The sequence below is a fragment of the Trichinella spiralis genome (genome assembly GCF_000181795.1).
Source record: "Trichinella spiralis strain ISS 195 chromosome Unknown Scfld4, whole genome shotgun sequence".
Taxonomy (NCBI): domain Eukaryota; kingdom Metazoa; phylum Nematoda; class Enoplea; order Trichinellida; family Trichinellidae; genus Trichinella; species Trichinella spiralis.
The window spans coordinates 1,652,815-1,680,620 of record NW_003526943.1 but is presented as its reverse complement, the minus strand read 5'-3'; the positions used below and the strand labels follow the sequence as shown (position 1 = coordinate 1,680,620).

The 27,806-nt window shown below is 32.1% G+C and overlaps 7 protein-coding genes across 7 annotated transcripts; 2 read left to right on the top strand and 5 right to left on the bottom strand.

Moving 5' to 3' along the window:
* Positions 1 to 2,103: 2,103 nt before the first annotated feature.
* Positions 2,104 to 2,691, bottom strand: Tsp_00400 (peroxiredoxin-2). The gene has a single exon (XM_003376171.1). It carries the CDS (start codon positions 2,689 to 2,691, stop codon positions 2,104 to 2,106), a length of 588 nt encoding a protein of 195 aa, XP_003376219.1.
* A 2,175-nt stretch (positions 2,692 to 4,866) lies between these two features.
* Tsp_00401 (cyclin-Y) lies at positions 4,867 to 8,865 on the top strand. Its single transcript, XM_003376170.1, has 9 exons — positions 4,867 to 5,143; positions 5,695 to 5,769; positions 6,152 to 6,414; positions 6,479 to 6,598; positions 6,685 to 6,851; positions 6,917 to 7,079; positions 8,142 to 8,218; positions 8,338 to 8,485; positions 8,566 to 8,865. Exons 1-9 carry the CDS (start codon positions 4,867 to 4,869, stop codon positions 8,863 to 8,865), a joined length of 1,590 nt encoding a protein of 529 aa, XP_003376218.1.
* A 530-nt stretch (positions 8,866 to 9,395) lies between these two features.
* On the bottom strand, positions 9,396 to 9,872 carry Tsp_00402 (extracellular protein). The gene is made up of 2 exons (XM_003376169.1): positions 9,755 to 9,872; positions 9,396 to 9,682 (listed from the first exon to the last, which is right to left on the bottom strand). Exons 1-2 carry the CDS (start codon positions 9,870 to 9,872, stop codon positions 9,396 to 9,398), a joined length of 405 nt encoding a protein of 134 aa, XP_003376217.1.
* A 360-nt stretch (positions 9,873 to 10,232) lies between these two features.
* On the bottom strand, positions 10,233 to 11,791 carry Tsp_00403 (mitogen-activated protein kinase kinase kinase 15). Its single transcript, XM_003376168.1, has 8 exons — positions 11,761 to 11,791; positions 11,640 to 11,719; positions 11,467 to 11,572; positions 11,228 to 11,402; positions 10,864 to 11,121; positions 10,660 to 10,800; positions 10,430 to 10,579; positions 10,233 to 10,365 (listed from the first exon to the last, which is right to left on the bottom strand). The coding sequence occupies exons 1-8, from the start codon at positions 11,789 to 11,791 to the stop codon at positions 10,233 to 10,235; spliced, it is 1,074 nt and encodes a 357-aa protein (XP_003376216.1).
* A 443-nt stretch (positions 11,792 to 12,234) lies between these two features.
* On the bottom strand, positions 12,235 to 18,616 carry Tsp_00404 (putative kinase domain protein). The gene is made up of 28 exons (XM_003376167.1): positions 18,428 to 18,616; positions 18,148 to 18,357; positions 17,901 to 18,083; positions 17,661 to 17,842; positions 17,495 to 17,611; positions 17,255 to 17,429; positions 17,194 to 17,204; positions 16,884 to 17,006; positions 16,594 to 16,786; positions 16,308 to 16,531; positions 16,136 to 16,217; positions 15,693 to 15,826; positions 15,501 to 15,634; positions 15,328 to 15,431; positions 15,107 to 15,269; positions 14,995 to 15,056; positions 14,861 to 14,926; positions 14,694 to 14,794; positions 14,534 to 14,602; positions 14,269 to 14,326; positions 14,210 to 14,225; positions 13,871 to 13,961; positions 13,277 to 13,460; positions 13,146 to 13,208; positions 12,991 to 13,069; positions 12,657 to 12,716; positions 12,386 to 12,499; positions 12,235 to 12,278 (listed from the first exon to the last, which is right to left on the bottom strand). The coding sequence occupies exons 1-28, from the start codon at positions 18,614 to 18,616 to the stop codon at positions 12,235 to 12,237; spliced, it is 3,231 nt and encodes a 1,076-aa protein (XP_003376215.1).
* A 671-nt stretch (positions 18,617 to 19,287) lies between these two features.
* Tsp_00405 (tRNA (cytosine-5-)-methyltransferase NSUN2) lies at positions 19,288 to 25,183 on the bottom strand. Its single transcript, XM_003376166.1, has 20 exons — positions 25,134 to 25,183; positions 24,012 to 24,075; positions 23,870 to 23,962; positions 22,956 to 23,050; positions 22,789 to 22,896; positions 22,616 to 22,721; positions 22,403 to 22,556; positions 21,965 to 22,089; positions 21,832 to 21,890; positions 21,675 to 21,749; positions 21,374 to 21,508; positions 21,218 to 21,274; positions 21,035 to 21,163; positions 20,822 to 20,953; positions 20,678 to 20,770; positions 20,414 to 20,552; positions 20,160 to 20,240; positions 19,651 to 19,792; positions 19,415 to 19,570; positions 19,288 to 19,346 (listed from the first exon to the last, which is right to left on the bottom strand). The coding sequence occupies exons 1-20, from the start codon at positions 25,181 to 25,183 to the stop codon at positions 19,288 to 19,290; spliced, it is 2,052 nt and encodes a 683-aa protein (XP_003376214.1).
* A 591-nt stretch (positions 25,184 to 25,774) lies between these two features.
* Positions 25,775 to 27,123, top strand: Tsp_00406 (hypothetical protein). Its single transcript, XM_003376165.1, has 5 exons — positions 25,775 to 25,969; positions 26,029 to 26,469; positions 26,522 to 26,738; positions 26,857 to 26,931; positions 27,038 to 27,123. The coding sequence occupies exons 1-5, from the start codon at positions 25,775 to 25,777 to the stop codon at positions 27,121 to 27,123; spliced, it is 1,014 nt and encodes a 337-aa protein (XP_003376213.1).
* The last annotated feature ends 683 nt before the right edge of the window (positions 27,124 to 27,806 follow it).

The window sequence follows — 27,806 nt, the reverse complement described above, 5'->3', positions numbered from 1 at the left end:
TGTATTGAGTTAAATTGTTCACAGTGTAGGGAATGAAAAACTATAGTCGTTCTTGCACACATATACTCGATTCCGATCTTGTTTATTTTTTAACGTGCAGTTTTTTAATCTAATTAATCAAAATTATAATATACATGTTTTTTCATCATAGAGTTTATCATAGCGAGTTATTTAATTTTTAAGCATTGCGAAACAAAGTAAAAGCTTATGTTTGTAAAAAGTCAGTTTACGCGAAAATTTTACGATTACACAGAACGGATTTTCTATTCTTCTATCCTTGTTTAGTCTAGAAAATGGTGAGATGATTTTTATTGATTTTTATATATCTTATCTTATCTTATTTTATATCTAGCCTAATATTGAATTGCTGAAAATTATTATCCAGAAATATTCATGTCTGCCATTTTAATAAATATTAAATTACAAATTTAAACAAATTTTTCTGCACATTTTTTCAGGGACAGTGTGTTTTCTCAAATCGAGTCATTTATCAGGTATTTAATCTAATTCAATATTACAATTAAAAAATGTTTAGCCTAAGATTATTATTTATTGGATTATATATATACTAGAATAATGATATCTTTTCTACTTTAGTATTGAATTTAATAAAACTTTTATGAAAATGAGATTATTGCCTTGTTAACACCTGTTCGAACTAAAGGTAAATACAATAAAGTAAGTGACAAGGAATCGACTAGTTTGAAATAACAAGCCAACACAAAGCAAAGTATAATTATCAATCCAGAATCTCATGGGACAATATTTCTAATTGATAAATACGCAGAGATTATTATGAAACATGTAGTCAGATTAGTCAATCGTAATGTTCTTTTCACTTTCGCAGCTAAACTCAATAAACATCAAAATCCAGTTTAATTTCTTACAGAATCTTGAGATTAACAAAGCAATTTATTATTATTTTTTCTATTGATGCGCATATTTCATGCTATATTTGTATCTTTCGGCATAAATGCATAATAATGCAAATGTATATTTTTGCTATCTTTTATTATTGACAATGATTTATTTATTATATGAAAAAATACTGTTTTTAACAAAGTATCATATTCTTTAATTCAATTAAGATTTCACAAAAAATTTCCATTAATGCATATTAATCTAATTTACTTTTACAAAATTAAATACATGTTCTTTAATTAAGTTTCAAATAAGATTTTTATCAACATTATATTTTGATTTACCGCATGGCAGTTTATTTCTAATTTAAGAAATAAAAAAAATTTACATTTTAAAATAAAGAAAATTTTAGCAAAACTGAATTAAATAAATGCTTTTAGATTTAAAATACTTACTAATTTTGCAGTTTAAGAAATAGAACCATACTTGAAAATCGGTATTTACCGTGCGGTATAAGTTAGTAATTTCCATGTGTATAAATTAAAATTCTGCACATAAACATAAATATGCTTTAAAGTGATGTTATATACATTTTTTTAATTTATAAGAGTAGATTGTTGAAATATTATGAGTGAGATATCTTTGAACACTTCAAACAATCGAATATATGTGAAAAAAATAAATATCAAAAACTTTATTTACATTTAATAATTTGCTATGGGTAATTTGCTTATGGAATGCTTGAACTTTAAGTTCTGATTACTAGGTCATGTTCAAACAGGTTATACTATTTATGACTTAGATTCAATTCATAAACATACGATGAATTTTAGCAAATTACATTAATCAATTTCGAAATTACAAACATACGTTTAAAATACCATTAAAAATGTAATTCTCATATATTTATAACATTAAAATTACTTCTAGATGAATTTACAACTAAAAGTTTACAGTAAACAAATCGAAGTTTACAACTAGAAGTTGTTTACGTTGCTTTATCATTCACGAAAAATGTAACACACAAAAGTGCAACAAATTTTACAAACAATGACTGCACGAGAAGCATACTTTTAATGTATAAAGCCATATAAATTAATATATAAAAGATAAATCTATGGCCAAAATCAAAACCCAGAATTAACAGAACCACATTAAATATATATGAATTTCTAAAAATTTTTCCACTAAAATCAAATCATGAAATCTACTGCAAAAGGCATCAGAAACCAACTGTACGAATTAGCCAGCTTTGCTAAAATACTCTTCACTCTTGTCCGGTCTTATAGTTAAGCCACCAGGTTTCCAATTAGCCGGACATACTTCACCAAATTCATCGGCGTGACGAAGAGCTTGAATTAAACGCAGTACCTCATCCACATTTCGTCCAACTGGCAAATCATTAACTATAATCTGTCGCAAAATACCATTATGATCAATGATAAACAAACCACGATAGGCAAGTCCTTTTTCCGCATCAAAAACAGAATAATCGCTTGAAATTTTGTGAGTAGGATCTGCTAAAATCGGAATTTTCATCTCGCCCAAGCCACCATGTTTTCTTGGAGTTCTTATCCAAGCAAGATGTGAATATTCACTGTCCGTGGAGCAGGCGACCACAGAGCAATTAAGTTTGTTAAATTCTTCAATGCGATCGCTGAAAGCAACTATTTCTGTTGGGCAGACAAACGTAAAATCACGAGGATAGAAAAACAGTACTAAATATCGACCTTTGAAATCATCTAATCGGATTTCTTGAAACTTATTGTTAGCCACACCCATTGCTTTAAAGTTTGGCGCTGGTTTTCCCAATTGAAGTTGCACGCTCATCGTTGATAACAATACTGACAGAATGATGGACAACACAGAAGTATATGCACAGTATTACAGTAAAATCATTTTCAAGAATTAAACAACATAAGTTCTTGAAAATTTTCGTATAAAAATACAGTAAAATCCGATAAAAAATATTACAATTATAATTCACTTTCTATGTTTATTAATGAACGTTGAACTGATTATTGCAGTGTTATTTGAATTATAACTCCATATTTTGAAACTGATAATACTAGAAACATATTAAACAATGGAATAATGACTAATAAAACTAATGCAGTGAATCAAAGTTAATGATGAACAAGATATTCAAATGTAGTAAGAAAATATAATTCAGCTACTTAAAATAGGCATACTTTGACATAAATGGTCATAATACAAGTCATAATATAAAAATAATCATAAATTTAAAAATTTATTTATCACTGCATATCTATTTTTGCAATTATACATATACAGAGGCTAATTTTCCATCTCTGAATAACAATAAAATTTAATTTCAGCAGGCAAGTAGAGTAATGAATTATAAGTTAGAAAAGCAGCAGTGCGTTATCTTTACATACAGTATTCTTCAGTATTTATCAGATTCTTTGTAAGGGTTTTTTATGAATACGCTTTTGATGAATTTTATGAATTGAATACAAGAAATTTTCTTGAAAAATGCTGACAATTAATTACTACCGTAAATACTTGTAGAAATAAAAAATAGCTTTCGATAGCTATAAGATTTTTATTTTCACTACTAATTAAGTTAAACAAGCAAAGAAATTTATTTTCTGCCTTTATATACATGTTCCATTTCATTTGGTGACAAACCATTCAATCACATTCGTCGTCACATTCGATTCAAACATATTTTAATCAAGTTCATTTTCAGTAACAGTAATCAATATTTTTTTGTTAGGAATACCCAATGGCATCAGCATAATTTTATTCTACTTATAAAATAGTGTCGTAATTTATATAAATAATATTTTGATATTTTACTGAGATCTCATTAATGTACTTTGTCATCAGAAGTTGTAAAAAAATGTCATTCATTATTTTCAACTTCTGAAATATTATCGTAATACATTTTTAAATTCAAACTTTTCCTTGTTAACTGGTTTTAAAAAAAGACTAAAAACTAAAAAGCTGACAAAATTTGATATTTTTTGCGTTTCAACTGTGGAAGCAGTGTAACAAATAAAAAGCTTACTTTCAATGTTTTATATTTTTTTCTGCATGCTGCACTGTTTTAAATGCAAATTTTAACATATTTTTTGGATTATTATAAAAATTTGTATCATTAATATCAAGTTACATCAAATGATAAAATCATTTTATATAGGTTATGCAAAGAACTTCAAAAATTTGTTCCTAACAAGAAATTTCATATATTAAAATATTTTGAATGTATTTAACTATACTTAATAAGAATCAGTTCACATTCTTAAGAACAATGCAAATAATTTTAATTATGGATTACTGTAATTTTATAAAGGGCTTTGCAGTTCAAGATAACAATTATTTGATCTTGAAAATCGTAATACAGATTTGTAAATTACAGTACTGTACTGTAGCTTTTTTGTTTCTTTGTGCGTCGATTCCATTTTTTGGAGGCAAAAGTCGGCTACGAATAGTTGATAGTATGAAAGAAATGTTGAAGATATAACAGTCAGTAAATGCTAAAGCATTCGACATCGTCAACTTTTATCACAATAGCAACGAATTTGGGTCGGCATCACTTGGTTTAAGTCCAATGGCTTCTAGGTAAATTTCTGTTTTTCGTCCTTAAAAATGCAGTTTAAGCGACAGTTCTTATTTTTATCATTTTTCTATTTATATTTTGTTCTTCAGTGATATGATTTTATCATTATATATTTGTTTTTTGTTTAGTTTATTTTAAATTTCCCGTTAGTTTGTTTCGGCCGTCGAAAGTCATTTATAACGATTTCAAAATATAATTGAAACTTCTTCTGTCATATTTTGTTTCTAAAGTAATTTTTATTTGTTTTTTTTAATTAATTTTGATTATAATGTGTATAATTTTTTACGACATTTGATACATTGATGGTAATTAGCATAAATTGTATTGCATTTGAACAACACTTTTGAAATGTTTAAAAGCTATGATTGTAATTTCAAGTATAAAGTAATTTGAAATTTTGTTAATTTTAGCATAAACGAATGCTGAACAGGTACAATGAACAGCGTAATGAAATTACGGGTTCTGGAAGCAATTTGACAGACCCGTTTGAAAAGTTCATTCATTGTATTTGTCAGATGGGAAATTTTTGTTGCTCCCGTCTCAAAGGACGCAGATCTTCCAGTAAATATTTTCGCAGAAATTCTGATCGAAGCAAATACGACAATGGTTCTGGAGTTGTGATCAGCAGCTCCGCTTGGATCAGAGATGACACAGCACCGAGCAGCTTGCAGCACATCAGCGAACGCGAACATGACGGTATGTGCAGCTTTCCGGTGACTCACCTGCTTGTTAGCACAGAAAATTTATTTGACTAAGGCATTCTATGATAATTTGAATAGAAATTGTAAATTATTTAACTAATTGTATAACTAATTATAACTAATAAAATGTAAAATTAACTTGGTTAAAGTGAAATATTATAAGTAAAGTGAATATTTTAATATTTAAACAGCTTAATCTTCAAATGGAAGAATGTACACTTAAATGTATGAAATAATTTAATTTCAAAGTAAAACAAATGATTAAATGTAAATTTAATTTTTTAAATGAATGATGAATTTTGTTTTGATAAAAACAATGAATATTTTTATTTAATGGATCAATTTGAAATGTAAGTAAAAAGTTTTGGAATAAATTTTATATTTGAAAATAATATTTATGTTTGTTTATACGTGCAGTTTTGCTTGTTTTAGATGTTAAGTTTGAATATTTTGGGTAGTAAATTAAATTGTCATAATTTTTAGTCAGTTTTCCACACATTTAGGATAGTTAGTTGATGATGATGATGAATTTTTTGTTTTGTTTAGACATCGATCAAGATCCATCGACACATCCTACCAAAGGGCCACTTTTTATGGAAAGAAGTCGTAGTGAAATGAAACGTAAGTAAAATTAATCATCAATAGGCATGTTTGTTTTTTGGTAAGTTATAGGCCACGAAGTTGAATATTTTTGTTGTTGTTTTTAAATCTTTGTTGCTACTGTTCAGAAGTAAGATGATAATCTTTTGTTAAAAGAAAAAAATTGTTTTTCTCTTTTGTGTTTTCAAGATTTGTTAAAGTAGATAAAATTGTGCTTGAATAAATATCAGTTGCATTCTTGATTTTTTTTTCTTCCATCAGCATGATTCATTCATTTCTTTCATCATATTTTTTAGTTGTAGAAATAAGATAGTGAATTTTTTAACACAAGTGGAAAGAGAGGAATGAGCTGATTTTTGAAATGTTTATTATTTAAAAAAGTATAAATATTATAATAATGCAGTTCGCGAAAATCGTCGTTCTTGCTATTTGATTGGCAGTCAGTGTTCTGCCGGTGGGCAACAACACGCCGGGTCGCCAGTTGCGTTGCGCAAGTACAATTCGTGCAGTACAATTTTTCTGGATGATTCAACAATTACTCAACCGCATCTGAAAAATACCATCAAATGTATTTCTCTGGCAATTTATTATCATATTATAAATCGGCGCAATCGAGGCGAAGAACGAACGATGGAAATTTTCGACGAAAAATTTCACCCAATTACGGTAAAAATTAAAAAAAAATGCTTTTTTAAATCAAATCCAGTGAAATAAAATTTGTTTCGTTCAGACTGAAGCTCCTCCGTTGGAATATTTGATGAGAGATCCGGAGCATCGACACATTTATCGTTTTATCAGGACTTTGTTTGCAGCAGCTCAGTTGACTGCTGAATGTGCCATAATAACTTTGGTAAGTGTGGATTTGTTAATTTTGTAAGTGAAGTTTCACTGGGAAGCAGTATGGAAAAATGAAATAAAATTTTGAAAATTGTTCAGGTCTACATGGAACGTTTGTTAACGTATGCTGAATTGGATTTGTGTCCGGTGAATTGGCGACGAATTGTTCTCGGTGCTATAATGCTTGCCAGCAAAGTGTGGGATGATCAGGCCGTTTGGAATGTCGACTACTGCCAGATATTGCGATCTTGCACCGTTGAAGATATGTAAGACAGACAACGAACAACAGCTTGTTTATTTATCCAATGCTTTATTCTTTGTTTATTTTAAGGAATGAATTGGAACGACAATTTTTAGAGTGCCTTGAGTTCAATATTAATGTGCCATCAAGTGTTTACGCGAAATATTATTTCGATTTGCGCACTTTGGCCATTGCAAACGACTTGCAACTACCGTTGCTGCCATTGTACAAAGAGCGTGGGAAAAAACTGGAAGTATAATAATTATTTTATCATTTATCTTGCATTTTTAAATTGCACATCATTTTTTTATTAGGCACTCAGTCGACTGTGCGAAGACAAAATTCTGGAAGTGCAGAAAAAGGTCTGCCGAAGTTGGAGTAGTGCCGATAGAATTTTTCACGGCAACCGTAATCCTGTCATCATCTCATAAAAGATTAATAATAATAGCATTGCATCAGTTTTACTTTTTTTTAACAGAATCTTTCTCGGTTAATCTGATGCTCTTTTTTTACAATTTGGATACATCTTCCAAATCTATATGTGTATATATTTTTTTCTTTCTTCGGTGTTTTTCAACAGCCGTGTGTTATGACGAATTGTTATGTTTGATTTATATTATCATATCAAAAGTCATATATCCTAGTGTGTTTGGTACCGGCGCTTTGCTTGTTTCTACTCACATGCACTTGGCCAGATTTTATTATGTAATATATTTTTAAAAAATTTTCTGCATGTGTATGTGTGTGTCATTTTTTATCAGAAAGTTGGTTCATCTCCCAGTTTGCAGTCGATTTGTATTTTTGTTGTCAGTGTTTCCTCACCAGTGGAGTCAGTGGTGCATATTGTCGACGACTTTCTTTTTTCTTTGAACAAAGTTTCACCTACTACTTCGGTTGATGTTGATCATCCATCCTGTTCTATTTGTTTGTTTGTTTGTTTGTTTATTTTATCCTCTGAACTTGTTTTTTTTTATCTTTTTCCCTTCGACAAATTTGCGTGCGAAAAAGTAAAAACGAGCCCCAGTGGTCTTTTACTCTTACACGAAGTTTTGTTCAAGTTGGTTGTTGTTTTGCCGAATCGTCTTCGTGGACGATTTTATTTGGATTTTTCGTTTAATATGCATACATGATAAATATTTGTTGTTAATGAATAATGCAGATTTTTAGCTGTTGGCGAATTTTTTCTTGAACAATGTCTGGCTGTCGATGTTCGGGAAGTGGTCCGTCGCGTAGCATTGGGATCGTTGGTCGTGCTCATGTGGACGATGCGGAAATGGGTATTCAGTACAGTTTGTATACGAAGATTGACTTTCAGTCGTTGACTTGTTTGAATGAAAGAGTTGATGGTTCGGCGAAGACTGTTTTTAAGCCTTGGAGCGAACGTTTGAACAAGTGAGTAGTTTTTGCTTTGTTTTGATGATAAATAATGCCGTAAAGATATATATATATATATATATATATATATATATATATTTATTTATTTATTTATTTATTTATACTGCTCTTTGCAGGAAGAACTATGTGGAAAGTGATGTGGACGAGGAATTGTTGTTCAAAATTCCGTTCACTGGTAATGTGAAATTGAAGAGCATCGTGGTGATTGGTGGCGACGGTGGGCAACGCCCCAATCGTATTCGTTTGTACAAAAATCGACCAAGTGTGAGTTTTGTTGTTCATCTTACAATCAATATTCACACATCACAATTGTTAGCACATTTGCATATTTGTTTGTTGTTTAGATGGATTTTGATGACGTGAATTTGACTCCAGACCAAGAGTTTGATCTGAGCGAAGATCCGGACGGTTCGGTTGAATATCCGTTGCGTGTAGCGAAGTTTTCCGGCGTGGAGCACTTGATCATTCACTTTCCATCGAATGTTGGTGCTAAAACCACTGTCGTCTACTACATTGGACTGCGCGGAGAATTTTCTGAAAAGCAACGTCCTCAAGTGGTCTGCACCAATTACGAGGTTCGCTCACTTTTGCACATGAGCAGGAAAGGAAGCTTGTTCGACGAAACTGACCACTATGTCATGTGAAATTTAGAACAACAACAAGCTATCATTATTATTACTATATTATTATTATTATTATGGTATTATGATGGGCTATTTGAACTTAAGATACAACAGAAATATTGGTATATATTTTTTCATCCGAAATATTCAAAAGTAATTTCTTATGCCCAACGTACAGAAAGACGAATTCGTATATATTTTTTCATTCTAAATATTTAAAGTAACTTCTAATGGTCAACGTACAGGAAGACGAATTCGTATATATATATTTTTTTTCCTTCCCAAATATTCAAAGTAACTTCTAATGGCCAACGTACAGGAAGAAGACAACTGTATACATACCTACTATATATATATATATATGTGCATGTGATAAATATGTATTCTTTTTCGGGTTGGTTATGGATTAAAGATAAAATAAAATTTAAATTTTTTTATTTTGATAATAAATTATAACAGTCAATATTCAAAAATGAATAGTTATTAGGTAAACAATAAATAAATAAAAGAAATGACAAATAGATCGATTTATAGATTGTCTGTTGAGTATTTTATTCAGAATAGAACAGGTAGTCATCGTCTGGGGGTTTGGATTTGCTGTTGCCTTCGGGCATCTTCGTGCCGGGTTTTATCTCGATCAACGATTTGGTCTTTCGATCGCGAATGTGACCGCCCATTTTGTAAATTTTCGCCATCACCCAACGCTTGCGCATGTTACAAGGCGACAAGCGACCCTTCTGCGTCCGGTGCGGTCTTAGCTGGTCTGTGGGCGTGTCCTTCACGTCGACCAGGTTGGAAAAGCTCACTTTGTTGCTTTGTTCACCATCGGTGGAAATTTCTTGAAAAAGGAAAAAAAATGATAATTTGAAATTCATTTTTAAAAACTGAAATTGAAATAATAATCAAAAACCCGAAGTGGATGATGAAGAAAATGATGATGCACTTGCTTCTTCATCCATCTGAGTTTGGGATTTTTCGCCATTTTGCTCCTTGTTTGCTGCGTCTTTGTCGTCGTGGTTGTCGGACATGGCAAAACTGAGACAGAAGACAGAAATGAACGCGTACAACTCTGACTCAACTTGTCGTTGTGTGTTTGTTGGTTGTTCATGCTCACTTTAAACAACGGTCGAGTTTAAAGTTATCATTATATAACTTTAAAATTTCATTCATCTCTTTCTCTTTTGCCCACACTTTGTCACACAATAAAAACGTGTTAAATGTTTTAATCCAAGCTCAGCTCACAAGCGTTCGTTGTACAATTAATTTTAAAACAGCAGTTCAAAATAAGCATATAATATATATATATAGAAGGTAGCAAAACTGCAAAAAATGCTCGTTTACATTTTGCTTAATAATATTCCATTTTATATATAATTATTATTGATAAATCAGTCATTATTGTTTTCTCTTCGGTCTGCTTCGTCAGTTGCTGCAACAGTAGTAGCAGCAGTGCTGCTACTAGCACAAAAGCTTCTCCTCTGCGAAACGATGCTTCGCCAAAGACGACAACAAACACCACCTCTGCAAAACAATGCACACAGTTCGTCAAAATTGATTCCATTTCACTTATAGCTAGCTGGCTCACTTCAAGCCGATGTGAAGCAACTCTTCCCGCGTGACCATCTCCATCAAGTCTTGCAACGTGTACTGATGATTTGTCAGAATTTCAATCGACCGTTCGTCGACGTTCAACTCTTTCAACCAATTGACCAAAGCGTCACGACCACCATCATCACTATAAAATTTGAATGACAATTTTGCACATGAGACAAAACAACTAGTGAAAAAATCCAACAAATTATGTTGCTCTGTTACTCATTTTTTGGTAACGATGAATCCTTCGTCCAAGATTTGCCTTCCTGGTAGTCATCACTGCTGTTGTCAAGCAACGAAGACGACGCCGACGCCGACGACTCCACACCACCAACACCCTCCTCTTCAACAATCAGGGAACATCTGAAACCAAGCTGATTATCATTATCACCTCGTTAGTGCAATAATTGCGTGCATGCAACCAACTTCCTCGTTTCGGCTGCTATCGAGCTTGTTGTTGCCGGTGCGGAATTTCGTCGGATCATCTGCTGCTGCTCTTCGGCTTTTCTGCTCCTTCCAGCAGCACAAATGCCGCTGCTGTTGCTGCTGCTGCTGCTGCCGCCGCCGGCGCACTTAATGGTGGTGGTGGTGGTGGTGGCCGTCAACTTTTGTTCTATGTGCTCGGTCAACGGTTTCAACAATTTCTGATAACATGTGTACAATTTCAACAGCTCACCCAGAAGCCTGTTTGAAATTCACAATTAAATAAATCACCCATCATGGGGCAAAATTTCTCTCTCTCTGTCTCCCCCCCTCTGCCTCTCCCTCTCATATCTGTATATCTGTCTACCTCTGATTTTCGGCCGTGTAATCTTTCAACTCTTTTCGAAGCTGCTTGGTCAGTGAATTGGTAAAGCCAAAGTCGTTGTAACCGAACGACGGTACAATCGGTGATTTCGCCGACACGACCGACGAATACGAAGATGATCCGTCCGAATCTTGAACCGACAAATTCGATATTGCATCTGAACATGCTTTTTTTTCTCAAACAGCCAAATCCAAGCAATAACAACAATCCATCTATCTCACCTGGAAGAAGCATCTCAACAACACACTGCACGCATGACCGAATCAAATTGTCCAAAGCGAACATCCAGTGAGGTTTGATGCGCTGTTGTCGAAGCACATAATGCATCTGAGTGGGAAAATATGAAACATACACAACAACAACAACAACAACAACAACAACAACAAAATCTCACCACATCCTGAAAAGCGTAAAGAGCAAGACGGATGTTGGTGTTTGACGTTGCACCAGAGCTGATCAAACATCTTATTTCGTCTAAAACATTAAGAAAAAGATTACTTTTTCCATATTCTAACTAACTGACCAACAAACTACACGCTGATGCATGTAAAAATTCTACGCATTTTAAACACGTCACCAAAAAAAAGCTTGCAAATAACAAAATAAACAGACAAACAAGCAAAAACATTCATATGATATATACATATGTGTACGTGTTTTTGCATATACGCTTTGGTATCTACGTAAAGACTACGCATTAGACTAACTAACTGTACAACTAAACTGGCTAAGCGGTGTAAGCAAAATAAGTTCGAGCAAGCAATAGAGTCACAGTTCAAGAAAAACAATACTAATAATATGCTACAGTAGAGTGTAGTATTTGTTTGTTTGTTTGTTTGATTTTTATTCTACTGTTTTAGTATATGAGAGAAGCAAATACGGGCAAGCATTGGTGAGTACGCTTTGCTTCATTATTTCTATCTCTACACACACAGAGACACGTATGCGTGTAAAAAATCATCTTTGAAATAATTCAGTCAAGAGAATCGTCAAATACAAAGAGGGGATAGGAGGTGCAGATCATCTACAGGAGCTTGAAATTGCTAACAACAAAAAAAAACATCTAAATCTGTACGGTGAAAAATAATTTACAAAAGTCGTCAGTGCATTTAGACAGAAAATTTAAATTTAAATTCAAACCTGTAAATATCGGAGGATCAATGTGTCCATTCCCTGCAATTATACTACTATTTAAAACACCATCACAATGAACAACAATAACAACAATAACATAAATAATGTCAACCATCACAACTGAAAATAGTTAAGCATAAACTTCGGATAGATATAAAGTGTCAAAGTACAAATTTATAAAAATAATACAATTTCATATCAAAAAAAAACAAAAAAAAGTATAATATCGAACATGAATTAATATTCAAATGAGTATTATTTGAAATGAAACAAATACGACTAACTAGATACATTTTTCCACGTAAAAAAGTTTGTTGCCACGATTGAAAAAAATACACTGAATAATTTTAATTTTAATAAATAAAAACCATGCGATTGTTTTGTCTTCAAGTCATTTCCAAAACTTGTGACATTAACATCAAGTAAATAATAAAAAAAAAGAAAATTCTAACGCAATGATCATTAAATCGATCAATCAAAATATATTTTATACATGTGGAAACGAACCACTGATGATGAAAAATAATTGTTGAGGTAGATTTGAAAGAAAATGAACTGTCTTTTTTTTTCTTCAATTGCCAAATTTTGCAAATGAAAAAATAATCACTTACCTGCAACTGTTCGTACTTTTGTGGAATCTTTGTCAAAAATGTACTTTCGCATACAAGTCAACAGTGTTCTAAGTATATTCTGAAGAAATTATGAAAATAAAAAAAATGTTTTTTTTTTCAACATCAAACAACAAATAAAACTCTGATCCGAATACCGCACTAACTGCAACATCCGAATTCGCACCACTCCCAATCGAAGATAGCCAAAGATCGATTATCTGAAAAATATATTTTTTTTTTCAAAATAAATAATATTTCAATTTTGTGCATAATAATCGAATAATACTTGATTTTCATATTCGGTCATTATTGTGGCAAGAGTGTCGCGTCTTTCGGAATCTTTGCGGAGCATGAAAAATTTCGACGCCGCTGAATCGTGCCCAGCACTGCTCGGATGTCTTTCTTGAATGGCCGAACTGTCGCTCAGTTCATTCAAAGCCAGCAAAGACGACGAAGACAGCCGACTAGATCTAAATCAGTAGACAACTTGAAAATCAGCTTTCTTGACCAGGACTACAACAGTACGCTATTTTTTCTTTTCATTCAAAGTTTTACAAACACGTTCGACTGAACAATGAATAAAAAACACACATACTATGCTAAAAAATGCAAATAATTTTTGAAATTTTGTGATAAATTGTTATGAAAAAATATTTATCAGTTCGAAAATATATAGCGTTTGCAGTCCTGGTCAAAAATTGAATCACAAAAAAATTGTAAAAAAAGTTAGTCGAGTAAAAATGCAATAAAAAACAATAAGTAGAAGATAGCAAGAAATAAGAAGATAATAAAAATAATGCAGAATTCTTTCAATAGCGATAATAATATAATAACACCCTGTTGCTGTTCATGCTACAAATGTACAGATACACACACATACATACACACACGCAGACGTACAAGAGATGATATGCAACAACTGATACTGTAATTATCATGTACAAATATGTATGCTTGTTTTACTTTGTCAACTAATAAAAAAATAAATACGTAAAAAAGCTATAAGAAAAATAATAAACAAAACTATAAATAAACAGTTTTATACCGATAAACACTATACTATAGCAGTTGAAGACAAAACAAAAGGTATAAACAACAACAACAACAATAAAAATAATAATATCCCCAAAAAATATGAACAAGAAAAAAAATAATATTTACAAATAGAATAAAATAAAATAAAATAAGCAAGCAAGCTCAAGCGATAAAAGAAATAAACCGAAATGATGAATGAACTGAACATAAATAAATAAATAAATAAATAAATAAATATTTTACTCTCGCTTCTGGTCTGACTGTGAATTGACGCACGAGATAGAACGAGCATAAAATCGACCTACATAGAAAAATTTGACTCAGGAATAGAAACAGAAGAGTAGCGAATACTAGAATCACGGTAGCCACTTTCCAGGGCGGGCTTTGCAATTCGACGAAAGCGAATTCTGAAAAACGGGGGAAAAAAATTTCCATTTTTGAAAATTAGCATATAAACAAACAAACAAACAAACAAATAAGTAAATAGTAAAAATTAAAAACTCTATACTGCTCAAAAAATGGATCGACCAAAAGTTGAACGGCGGTGGGTCGTTTGTTCGGGTCGGGTTCGAAGCACCTGAAATACCAAACAAAACAAGCAAACATATATATATATATGCACATTATTTTGTTTGCTTTTGAATTTTTTTTCTTTCTGCAAAACAAACCTTTCGATCAGTTGTTTAGCTTGATTGGAAAGCCCTTCCGGAATGGGCGGATGAGCTTTGAACATTCCAACTTTGAAAATGGCAGCTTGAGGAGAGCCGAGCTAAAATTTGAACAATAAAATTTAATTAATTAATTAATTAAACGTTTCCGCTCAAAAAATCAACACCTCAACAAATGGAGGCTTGCCGGATGCCATTTCAATCATTGTACAGCCAAATGACCAAATGTCAGCCTGAACGAACAAAAAATGAAGATGAAAATAATTTGCATTAACAATAGTTGAAAAAAATAATATTCTACCGGAGCACCGTAACCTCGCATTCCCTGATCAATCACTTCCGGAGCCATGTATTGCAAAGTGCCTGAATATGGTGGGAAAAAAAAAGAATGAAATATCACCGTGCAAATCAACCAACCACAACCGGTGAACACAAACCGGTGAACGTGTCGGCAATGGGATTCAGTCCGGCCAGACGTTTGCAAGTGCCAAAGTCGGATATTTTACACTGACCGCTGTAAGTGTTGACCAGAACGTTGTCACCTTTGATATCACGATGGACAATTTTTTGCGAATGCTAAAAATTCAACAAAAAAAATATGCATATATAAATTTGCAATTTGATTTCAATTTACCAGATAATTTAAGCCTTCTAATATTTGCCTGGCGTAATAGGCAATGGTGGTTTCGTTGTCGATCAGTGGACCCCATTTGTTGCGGAGCAACAACGACAAACTGCCTGGAAAATGAATTATGCAAAAAGCAAGTCAAGAACAGATAAAGCAGAGCAGAATAGATGATAAAATACCGCCGGGCACTTGTTCCATGAATATTCGAAAAATGCGATTATCATCCGACACCTCACAACCTAAATATTGCACAATGTTCGGATGGACGAGGGTGGAATGGAGTTGAATTTCTTCCATCAACGGTTGCACTTCTCTACAAGATGGTAATTTAAATTTAAATTTTAAATTTTAAACCAAATCCAAAATCCCACTCGTGATTTTTAATTTCAACTTCTTTAATGGCGATTGTCCGCTGCGAGTTCAAATCCCTTCCGGCGTAAACTGTTCCAAAAGTACCTTTGCCAAGTACGACCCTCTGATCGTTCGCGTCGGTCTCGTATTCGTACTAGAGATGCAATGGAATATTGAAAATGGAAAAAGAAAAATCATCATCGACAAAAATATTAATAATAATACTAATGAAATTACCATCAACATGGAGATAACAGAATTGTTTATTTAAATAATTAGAAAAGATAAAGCAAATATATGTACAATTTTATATGATGTGATTGATATATGTGATTTGAACAACTCACAGTCAGTGTGTGTGCATTTATTCATTCTCTCTCTCTCTCTCTTTTGTTTAAAGTTAATAAAACCCTTTTTGTTATTTGTATGTTGATAAAAGTGTATTGAAATAATTTTTTCTTACCAAAACCGGTTGCAGTTCGGTGTAACTGGCGAGCAATTTGGTCCCTTCGAAACAAGTTATTTCTTCGACGAGTTGCAAAAACCTGAACAACAAGACGATGGTGCAAAAAAAATTATTAAAATTAATAATTGCAAAAAAAATAAATAAATAATTAATTAATTAAACAACAAACCGCTTTCGGTGATTGTCCGACGGAAAGAAGAGCATAAAATCGTCGCTATTTAAATAGACGTACAAATAGACGGCCCGTTCGTCTCTTCTGGCCGCACTGACGGCCCGGATCGATTCGGCCGGAAAAATCCACTGCGTCAAATTTTTCCGATTCGTATCTTCGACGTGCCAAAGGGAAATCGCTTTGCTCTCCTCATTCACCAACACGTAGCTCGGTATGTAGATCTGAACATTCATTCGACATCCGTCTGCATGCAAGCGGCTAAGCTTGCCAAGCTCTCACTCACCTTACTCGGCTCCATGGTCAACACTGGAAATCTGGTATCGGTGCAAATTTCGTCCGATTTGGTATTTTCCACGAAAAATTCCATCCAAAACAAAAACTGCCGGTAGTCGAACTGATTTTCAGGCATGCTTCGATTCAACGTTTCTCGAAAACGTTTGATCAATTTGATATTGCCAATTGTCGACTTGAGAAACCTGATAGATTATAATGGATAAAATTTTTCAATTAAAATACTTTTTTTTTCTTTCAAAAATTATTCTCAATTACCAGGCGGGCGGCTTGAGCAAAAACATGTGATAAGCAGCTTGGCAAGAGTTGGCGTAATTTTCCGCGAGAACGCTGATTTCAAAAAATGTCGCCACATCCCAGTAATCTTTCAAATCTTGCAACGAACCTTTCCGTCCCAACAAGCCGCTCAAAATCACAGCTATAACAACAACAACAACAACAATAGAACAATTTCGAGAATAAAAAGGAAAATTTAAATAATAACTATAACCAATTTGCTGCAATTCTGAACTCGTCTGAAACGTTTCACCGGCGATCACTAACAACGTGGCTAAATTAATTCCTGCGTATTCGTTCGGTTGAATTTCAAAACCTTTCCGATACCTATTTAAAAAAATTACAATTTGAAAAATAAATTAATAAATCGATAAAACTTGCCAGTGGATTGCCGCGTCGCGTGCTTCAACGTCGGCAAAGTTCGATTCGGCCAATTTGTCCTTATAAATACGTCCGGCTAAGCAGAGAAAATCTGGCACCTGATTCTCTTGGCTTGACAACGAATCCAAAGTCACGCTCAACGCCTTGTCACGATCTTTATCTTTATTTCGACTAAATTGAAAATCCAATTAAAATAATATTAATATTATTAATAATAATAATAAACACACACAAACCGATTCAACGCAAACGCATAATTGAACTGCACCGCTGGTGATTCGTGAATTTTGTCATACGGTAAACTGGAAACGTCCTCTACCAAAGAGACCATGGCATTGTAATTTTGAATATCTCTGTTAAATGAATTAATGGAAAAAAAACAATTATCATGTCAACACGTACAACTGTACAAATAAAATTTGAACCTGTACGACAAAAGCATGTTGACTACAGTATCCACGGACAATACGTCCGGATCGTCGAGGCGCATTCGCAGTCGATCGAGCACAACGCTCAGCTCGCCGCCTTCGCACTTCTGCCGCGCCTGACGTAGGTCGGCCAAAAATTTCTCCTTCACATGTGCACTGAACAAACGAACAAATAAATAAATCATATTCCAATGAAGCACGAACAACAACAGACTAACGTCGCGTCAATTTGCACGTCTTTCAACAGCTTTTTGATTTTCGTCCGAAATGAGCTGTTATTACCGCTGGCCAAGATCGCGTTTGAAGACATGCCGGGGAAAAATTGGCTGCATTCAACCGCAATCAGCGCATTATCAGACGTGGTACATATCAGCGGTTTGTAATTGTTGAATGGAACCTTGAAAAGATAGTACAAGTGAAAAAGACTACAGAAGAAAAAAACAGAAAAAAAAATTATTCACCATGAACATGAACGACATCGGCTGGCGTTTCTCTTCGAAAGAGCAAAGTACAATGTTGTAATCTTGGTGCATACTTTCGCGAACGCCCAAATGATAGCACAACGTCGTCCGTTGGCTAGAGACGCTCACGTCGACAATTGCCAAATCGGCATTGTAGAACATATCCAAACTGGATATTTCTCCAAAATCCAATTTTTCAAACGGAATGTACTATATTTGGAACAAAATTTAAAAACACTGCATACCTATTTTCAATCCACACACACCCACACACACTTACTTGCATGTTCATATTGGTAGATTCGTCCAATTTTTGCAACTCATCCCAAACTAGCTGCCTTATCGGCAGACCATCTTTGATCAGCAAGTCGATCACGACCGCAACTTGCAACGCTCTTGACAAAGGTTTGATCCCAGTCACTGAATCGGCACTGACCAAACTACCCGGAGGAGTTACTTTTCTCGACATCACTTCTTCGATCGTATCAATAATATATGTAATATTCGCTTTTTTTTCAACTGCAAGTTCAAAAAATATTCCACCACGTCATCTTTTACAAACAGTAGTGGAAAATAATCTAAAAGAAATAAAAAAAGAAAACAAAAATAATTTCCAATGCAATGGATCATCAACACGAGCGATGGGTGTGTCACGAAAACTTGCCACACGGCGCGTACTTATACTGCTAACTGACACTGTGATCATTTGCCCCTGTTCAGTTCAGCACAATTTATGTTATGCAAATTGAAAACTTTACAATATCTTTTTCTTTTCTTTTCCAAAAATTAGCATCCCCTTCGATAATCAATGATGATGCTTTTGCACCGTTATCGAACTTCAACATGCAAACAGGACAAATTCACCAAAGTGCAAATTTGTCGCCTTATTAAACAGTAATTATTGAGAGGGAAAAAGTTTTTAATAAATATACACTTTTCAAGGAAAGATTATCGGTTAGATTTTAAACATCAGTAGTGAACAAATATTGTGCAATCAATTCTCAATTCAATTTGAAACAACGCTCAAATCTCATTAAAGAAAAAACAAAAACAAATCTCTTCTATTATTATCTGGCCTGATACGATGAACACACACAATGCTTCCTCGAATGAAACAAAACTTCCATTTCACCAACCAATTCATACCACAGCTTCCAATTTCGTGTCCACTCCACCTGTTCCATTGCCTTTGCACATATCTAAAGAAATATTTTTAAAGAAAAAAAGAAACAAATTTTTATCGAACTTAAAAATCACAAATTCATACCGTACGCTGCCTGCAGGTCGTCCAGCATGAATAGAAAATGCGCGCGATTTTCTTTGTCCAAATGAGGCGCTACTGAACATCTGCCAAGCCAAGAGGCTACTTGAAAAGTACATTTCGCATTTTCTGCACCACACACCAACGCTGCACTACCTTCGCCTAATCAAACGGTTAATTTTTCAAGTTCCGAAACCACGAACGAAACATCTTGCAAAACAAAAACAAAATAAATCGATTACCAATCTGTTTTAGCTGTGAATGCAATTCGTCAGATAAATCTTTCAACAAGATGCTCTCTTTGGATTTGATCAACTTCAACAGCTCATCTTTGGATATATTCACCAAACGTTTCGACATGAACGGTATAACATAACGTAGGCCCTACAATTCGAACGCGACATTCTTCATTTACAGTAAAACAAAAATTGCACGCTTGATAAGTAGCAACGTCTGAAATGAATGAATGAATGAATGATCAATTCAAATTTCAGACAACAACACGCCTTCTTCCCTCAGAGACAAATAAATGCCAAGTGACCGACCTCATAAGCATAAAATTTCAATTAACTCATCCAAACTAGCCTCCACACAGTGATCAATCAACAGATTCAAATTTGTCAAAATATTTTTCTTTACTGAAATTGAAATACACTCGCTCACTGTGTTTGCAAAGGTTGAAATTTTTATCAAGTGAAATAAGTCGAGAAATCAACTCAGTGAAACAAGAAACGCATGTTATTATGCTTACATCTTGAACGAGACGAAAATCAACCCGAACAGAATCTGAAACACTGCATCGACTAAATGTACGCAAACCAGCGTTAATAATCTGAAAATGGGAGATTTTTTTTATTTTTCAAAAATAACAAACAATTATTATAAAAATAAGCTGAATAAATAAATTTAAAATTCAACTAACTGAATGTCTGTTTCATTGAAAAGCTTTCAAAAGTAACAAACTGTAACAAAAAAAATTATTACATATCATTCCTGTATGCTTACCTTAATTCGATGTTCGTTGTTCTTTATGAAATGTTCTATATTTTCATTCACTAAATAAATGATACCTTTCTTTGAAACTTCTTTTTGTCTCATCAAAAGCGAAAAATTAGAAAAGCGATCATCCATTCCAAAATATTCCCTGACAAAATGAAAAAAAAAATGCAAAACAACTCTGCGCTTGCTTGATCGACAGTTTTCCAAAAGGAAAAAATATTATTTTATGCATAATTATTTTCAGAATCCTAATAACATTGAAACAACAACTGGCCGTACTGTATTAATTCATTGTTGTCGTCGTTCAAAAATACAAATGGATCTTCCTTAAAGCCGTCATATCGTCTATTCTGTTCTGACGAGCTGAAAACAACAAGAAACAACTAATTTATAAAAATTATTAAAAATTAAAACCTTTTCAAATTTTGTCCACTTGGAACCATCACCTCAGCCTCGTTTCCGGTGGACCAAGAAAATTCGCCTACTTTTCGAAGCACAGCAATAAAAAACCCTCCCGTATTCTGATGATGCGGGAAAATTCGCAAACTATGATTGTAAAATTTTTAAACTTTTAAACAAAACTAAAGAAAAAAAAGACAAACATCTCACCATCGTTCCAAGTGCAACTTCTCTGCTACATTTTCATCCGGAGGGAACAGACCATTGTGAATTTTAGATTTCAGCTCATCTGGAACTTCATCGGGTGATGCATATACATTTCCTTCAGCATCTAGAACCTTAAAACAAACGACTAAACTGTAGAATAAACAAATTTCTTCAATATATTATGAACCTTCCAGTGATTAAAACCCTTTGAACGGACTAATTCTGGTAGTTGATTTCCAACATCCACCAATTCGACAGCTCCTAAATTGCAAACTTTTTACTTACATACATACATACATATATATATATATATATATATATATATATGTAAAAACATTTTTTTCAATTTAATTTATGCACATGCCTTGTGAATAAATTAAAATTTGAGTAATAACAGCTTCATCTTCTGCAGGGTTCATGGAACATGTCGAATAAACCAACAGACCGCCTGTTGCAAGCAAATGAAGCCCACGTTCAACAATTTTCCTTTGCAATCTAAAATATCAATTCAATAATAAAAAGACACAGTATTAATTTGATTAATTCGAGAAAACGTTAATAGAGTCTTTTCAATCTGCCTTTCCAAGATATATTCAATTTAAACTACAAAAATTATTTCACATTAAAACGACTAATCTTTTCCCAGCAAAATAATTTTTACCTGTGCAAAGCATATGCTTGATTGACATGCCATTCTTTCCAAAGATTTAAATTCTTTCTCAAAGTACCATCGCTACTAAAAATACAAAAAAAAGCTTACATCAGCACACATATAAGTATGTATATTATTTGCTTATTATCAAATTTGCATTTCTCACCTGCATGGCACGTCACACAGAATTCGGTCAAATTTTAGCTTTGTCAGTTTTCCAAATTTCTATATTAAAATGAGAACATTTCAAAGATAAACAAAACTTTAAAAATTTCACTGTTTACATCGGGCATAAATACATCTGGAAATTGACTTGCATCGCAGTTGGTGATGACGCAACACGGACTACTTGAACGTCTCAATGACTGATGAACCAACAAATAGCAACGTTTATTGTTCAAATCATTTGCAATGACAAAGCCAGCTTGAAAAAAAAAAGAAAAAAACGTCAAACTGAAATGTCTTTTATTAACGTTAAAATGTTGAATGCAAAACTAAATACAAACTTCACAGTAAAACATACAACCTAAAGTAGAATCTATTTAAAAATTATTAAATAAACAATATACAATATAAGAAACTGACAATCATACTTAGATATAGAATTTAAAGAAAAACATTAAATAGAATATATTTTTTTAATATTATCTTATACCTAAACAAATTATTATTCATTTCGGACAACGTCATTAAATAAAAAATCATAAACATTGTGTTGTAAATTGTGCATAAATTACTTGGAAGTGCTTCTCCATCTGCATGCAGCATTTCAATAAGTTGTACCGTTTTGCTACCTGGCGAAGCACACATATCCAATATCGAATGGTGCGATTTGATATCCATAAAAAGTGGAGGAATCATGCTTACCGCTTCTTGACGGCTTAGTATGCCCTGAATCATTTTAAAAGTACGCACCTATTTAATAATTAAGTAGGCACAACATAACTTACACAAGCAGTTTCAACGACAAGAAAATTGTGGAGTGATTGCAATTCTGTCTGTCGCCTCAAAGCTTTTTTCGGTAAATTAATTTCGAAAGCAAGACCATTTGGATACCTAAAAATTAAAATAATTAAAATTAAGAAAATTTAAATAGCAATGAACTACATTTTATGAAATTTACCAGTTTATTTCGCGAATCTTTACTATAACATCTTCATTTTCTACTGTGCATCTCGTCACTTTAGATAAAAATTTCTCTTTGAAAATCTGCAATGCCACTGTTCCTTCTCTATATAAATTAAAAATTACTTCAAATTGAAGATTGAATAATATGCAATATTAAATCACTTCGAATTTTCCACAAAGCGAAATGACTGAGGTAAATCACTAGCGAGATGTTTCAAGAACAGTTCCCATTCTTCTTCAGGAATAAAGCCCTGTGTCTAAAAGTATATAAATGTATAAAGAAAACCAGATGAAGCAAATATATGACTAAAAACAAAGCCAACTTTTCACTTTTTTCATGCAACACTAACCAACTTTTTCCAATAGGTTATATAGAAATATTTATAGAAAATAAAAGCAATTTACACAGCATTAAAAACTCAATGTATATTAGCAAATCGATCTGTCAAAAGTTTATACTTTTTCTATAAAAGCATCCCAAAACCTGTTTAAAATTTTCAAATGCAACCGGTAGCTGTGCACTTCGAAAATTATCAATGTCATTATGATTAAATTGAACAATCTGCACGCCATAAAGTGACTACTAAGTGCCATGAATGGAATAAATATGTTCAGTGTCAAATTTTATAGCTTTTCAACAAATGTAACTGTTAAACACATATTATTATTAATAATATACACTCTAAAATTAAAAAGCAAAGAAATAAAATCCTGCTCAACTGTATCCTTTAATTGAAAAATACTTGATAAATTTAGTTTAATAAAATTAAACAGAAAATCTTGTTCAACTGAAACGGTAACAAGAAAAGAATAATAAAAATATAATTTCAAAATTTTAATCAACTGTACCTTACTAAAATTCAAAAATTGAAAATGTTGAACTCCTTTTTCTGAAAGACTAAAACTGTAACTCAGTAACTGTTTCAAATTCAAAATTAAAGCATAAGCTGTTCACAAGCATCATCACCACGTTATAAGTAAACTCATATAAAACATAATTCAAATATTTTATTGCAAAAATGATATTAATAATATTATGCGAAAACACAATGCTTAAATGCAGAATGCAAGCTTACTCGGTAAAATATTTCAAAACGAGATGAGTGACGGTCAGTGATGAATCTGTCATTTTTCGGTAAAGCCTTCATGCCAGATTTTCCAAAAGCATCCTGCAAATACAGCTCTTAGGATCAAAACATATAACTGATGAAAGCGTACTAGATCATTATTTCTTTTCCCAAACTTCATTTTTCGATGCCTTTTTGACTTTCCCATTTCAGAACTACAAAATTATCGTAAAATAAATAAATATTAATATTAAAATACAATCAGAAAGCGCAAAAAATTATACAACTTGCACTATTATGCAACATTGTCATAATTTAAGAAATGTTAAACATTTCTGTTCGAAAATACTTTCTGAAATATAAATAAATGTGCGCAAAACGTTAACAGGAGTATATGTTTAAAAAACGTTAGGATACTCATAAAATTATTCATAATAAGAAAATGCAAACTTATATTGATAAATGAACTTATGTTTAAATTTTATTAACATAATAATCTGCTCAATAACAAACATAATTTGACATAATTTACAATTTCAACTTACAATTAAATAAATAAGTGAAATTTTACATAAAATAAAATCTGTTGAAAATAAATTTTTTATAGAATAACAAACATAAAATGAGCAAAAAATAATACAAGCATTACAGTATATAAGTACAGTATAACATTTGGATCAGGCTTTATCATAAATGCTCAATTTAATTCGAATTGTCGTATGCTGGAGGTTCTAGAAAAATAAATGTCAAACTTCTAAATTGAATTTTTAATTTTTAAATAAAAATGACAAATAATGTTTTAGGAGATTCTTTTATAATTAAAAGATATTAATTTGAATGAAAAAAATTAATAGAAAATAGTTACTTTCGTGTATTTAAGCAGGTTTGTTCCATAAATGATTGACATAATTTTTATACAACTAAAGCATCATTATTAAGTGACATGACATTATCATTATAGACAACATTAAGAAAAATTAAGAAATATTTTTACCTAAATATGAAAGTAACAAAAACATTATATCAAAGAGTTGTTATAACAGTTTGTTTGAGCTTTGACTTTAACCTTTGACTTCTACAGATTCATATTAAATATTTTTTTATTAAATCAAACCGAAATTTTATTAAATCTTTCAACTTCAATAAAAATTGTACTTTTTTATATTACAGTATCTTTCCTATTTTAAATATTTGGCCATGTAAAAGTTTAGAAAATTTCAAATCGATTCAGCATAACTTATTATTTATTTATATGCAAAGTATATTCACATACATTTTAAATTTATTCAGTTTTACAGCTACATTCTGTTTGCGGCAGATCATTTCGAAATTTGGTAATGTGCAGCTTACGATCGAGGCCTAATATGTTGTTATTATTTAATGATGCCACTTTATTATACTAAGCTCTTTATAATTTTAAAGATAGACATATGTTTTTTTAATGTTTTATATTAGACATTGCATGTGAATTTTATATCTCTGAAATGTGTTTTTAACTGATTGAGAGGTTTACGTTTATATAAAGCTTTGTTATATTGCTATCTGTGTTTATTTTAACGTCATTCTATTTTTTTGTGTTATTTTTGTTTATATAAAAAATTGAGATTCATGCATTGAAAATTATTCGTTTAACAGTTTGACTGTTAATTAAAGTTAGAAAATTATTTAAATATTTTAATTTGTGAAATGTCTTGCTCTTGTTATTTTATGATTTTAATGATAATTGTTATTATTATCATTATAGTATATATTTTTTAAACACCAATCTTATTTACTTTCTAAGCAGTTCTCTTCTATTTTTCATTAAAATGTTGAAAATTCCAGATCAAAGATGCCGTTGTTAGCAGCAACAAAGATGCTTTATTTTCAAAAAATTGTGTTAAGTGTATTTATTATTCATAGGTATTAGCTAAAATGACGCCCAGTGGCTGCTGTAATAAAAGCCGGTTAGAAAAACGGATAATAAAGAGTCGATCTAGATCGAAATCACCCGCTTCTTCAAAGTTGAATAGTAGCACGTTGAAAATTCAACAGAAAAATGCCACTCGTAAATTGTGTACTTCTGTTCGCTTAAAATTACCCGTTTTTAGCAGTCCCAGATCATGCCGGGTTGGATAAATTTGTAGTTTGATTTTATTTTTTGTTTAATAAATTTAATTTAATTTCAGTCTTCGAGGTCTCCATCACCAAAGCAGTTTTCTAAGGTCATTGATGAGACCTCACAGCAGGCATTTAACCATCTTCTGAAAGGATCCAGTCGGAAAAGACCACATCAATCTTTCTCTGATAATTTTAAAAAATATAATCTTTGGCCATTTTTAAAAGAAGGTCGTATAGATATTGTGGATGACATGTGTGCATCAGAAGCGAAAAAGCCGCTTCTTGATAAAACAGTTAAACTAAGTGGAGATGATGTTTCTGAGAATGGTTTAAGTGAAGTTAAGCCTTCTCAGCTTGACTCTGCTGTTGTAGCTCAGAAAGATAGTGATCCTGAAAAACCATTCCAGCTGAACTCATTTTTGGCAACAAATGGGACTACAGTTTCTGAACAAGTGTCAAATTGTTCCACGTCCGCATTTACTACTGTAACCACATCTGTTACACCTTCTGTAAATATTAAAAACTACATTCAAACGATTTTTACGACATTTTTAATTTCAGCTTGGTGTTTCACATGCTGCATCAAGCGCTCCAATGCCATTTTGTTTTGGCAGTGCAGCAGTGAGTCTTTCATTGTCCTCTACTTCTGCTAGTATTGTGCCTTTTACGACTTCCACTACAATATTCAGCTCTCCAATCATTTCTACTAATTTTAATTTTACCAACTCTCAGTTTCCAACGTCTGGGTTTCGTTTTGGAGCTTCAACTTCATTACCAAGTGAGACATTAATTTCATTAAGTTAACATATATTTTGGCATGTTTGTATTAAATAAAATGAAAAATTATGTATATTTAATTTTTATGTAAGTTTTCTAACTTAAAATGTTCATATTAGATTCGACTACTGCCTCAAATTCTACCTTAACGCCGAATGCGGGATGCAACACAGGCGCTAACCCAACGATTGGAAGTATGCATAACTTCCTTACTTTATGATTTTTGTTTCTTTCAGTTTCATAAAATAATGTTTATATCTGTTTTAATTTTTACGAATAATTTATTAATTTTGTTTTTAGCAATTCAAAATCCCGTGTTTACGTTCGGAGGTCCATTGTTTTCTGCATCAAAAGTCTCTACTCCCAGTAGAAGGCGGCGTCGTTAGAATTGTCAATATTACAATAACGTATTTGCGAAAATGCGGAAAAGCGATTAATAATATTACTCAATGTTGTAAATGTTTTCAGGAAATAAATAGCTTTGTTTTAATTGTTAACAAATTTTAGGATGATGTTGTCTTGCTTCGCGTTGCTTGCTTTTTATGATTTAGATAAAGATTGAGATTAGATGTATAGAAAAAATAATATCAAAAAATTTTAACATAAAGTTGTGTATTGCTCAGTTGTCTGAGTTATTGTTACTTATTTAGTGAAAGTTTTTGTATGCAAAATAATTTCTGAAACTATGTCAGAATTTCAAATCGTATGAGTAGAACACTGTGAAACTTTTGGAACGTTGTGTTTTAGTATCATCTAGAAAGCAGAAGTTAGCATTGAGTCACACGAAATAAATTCTATTTTGAACAAGTTTCAAACGAACTCATCAGAATAAATGTTTAGAGAGCTTGTGGTTTTGGAAAAACTGATATGCAAATTTTAAATTTGCTAGTTACATCATAAAAAGTTTTTCTCAAATAAAATAATTAGATGCTATTTTCTAGCCCTAATTAAATGGACAATAATATCTAATAAATTATGAATATATTTAAGTTTTTATAAATGATTTTACTTATTTGCATAATTTAGAGAATTAATAGTAGTCATTAATACCTGCTTATCATTTCTTACT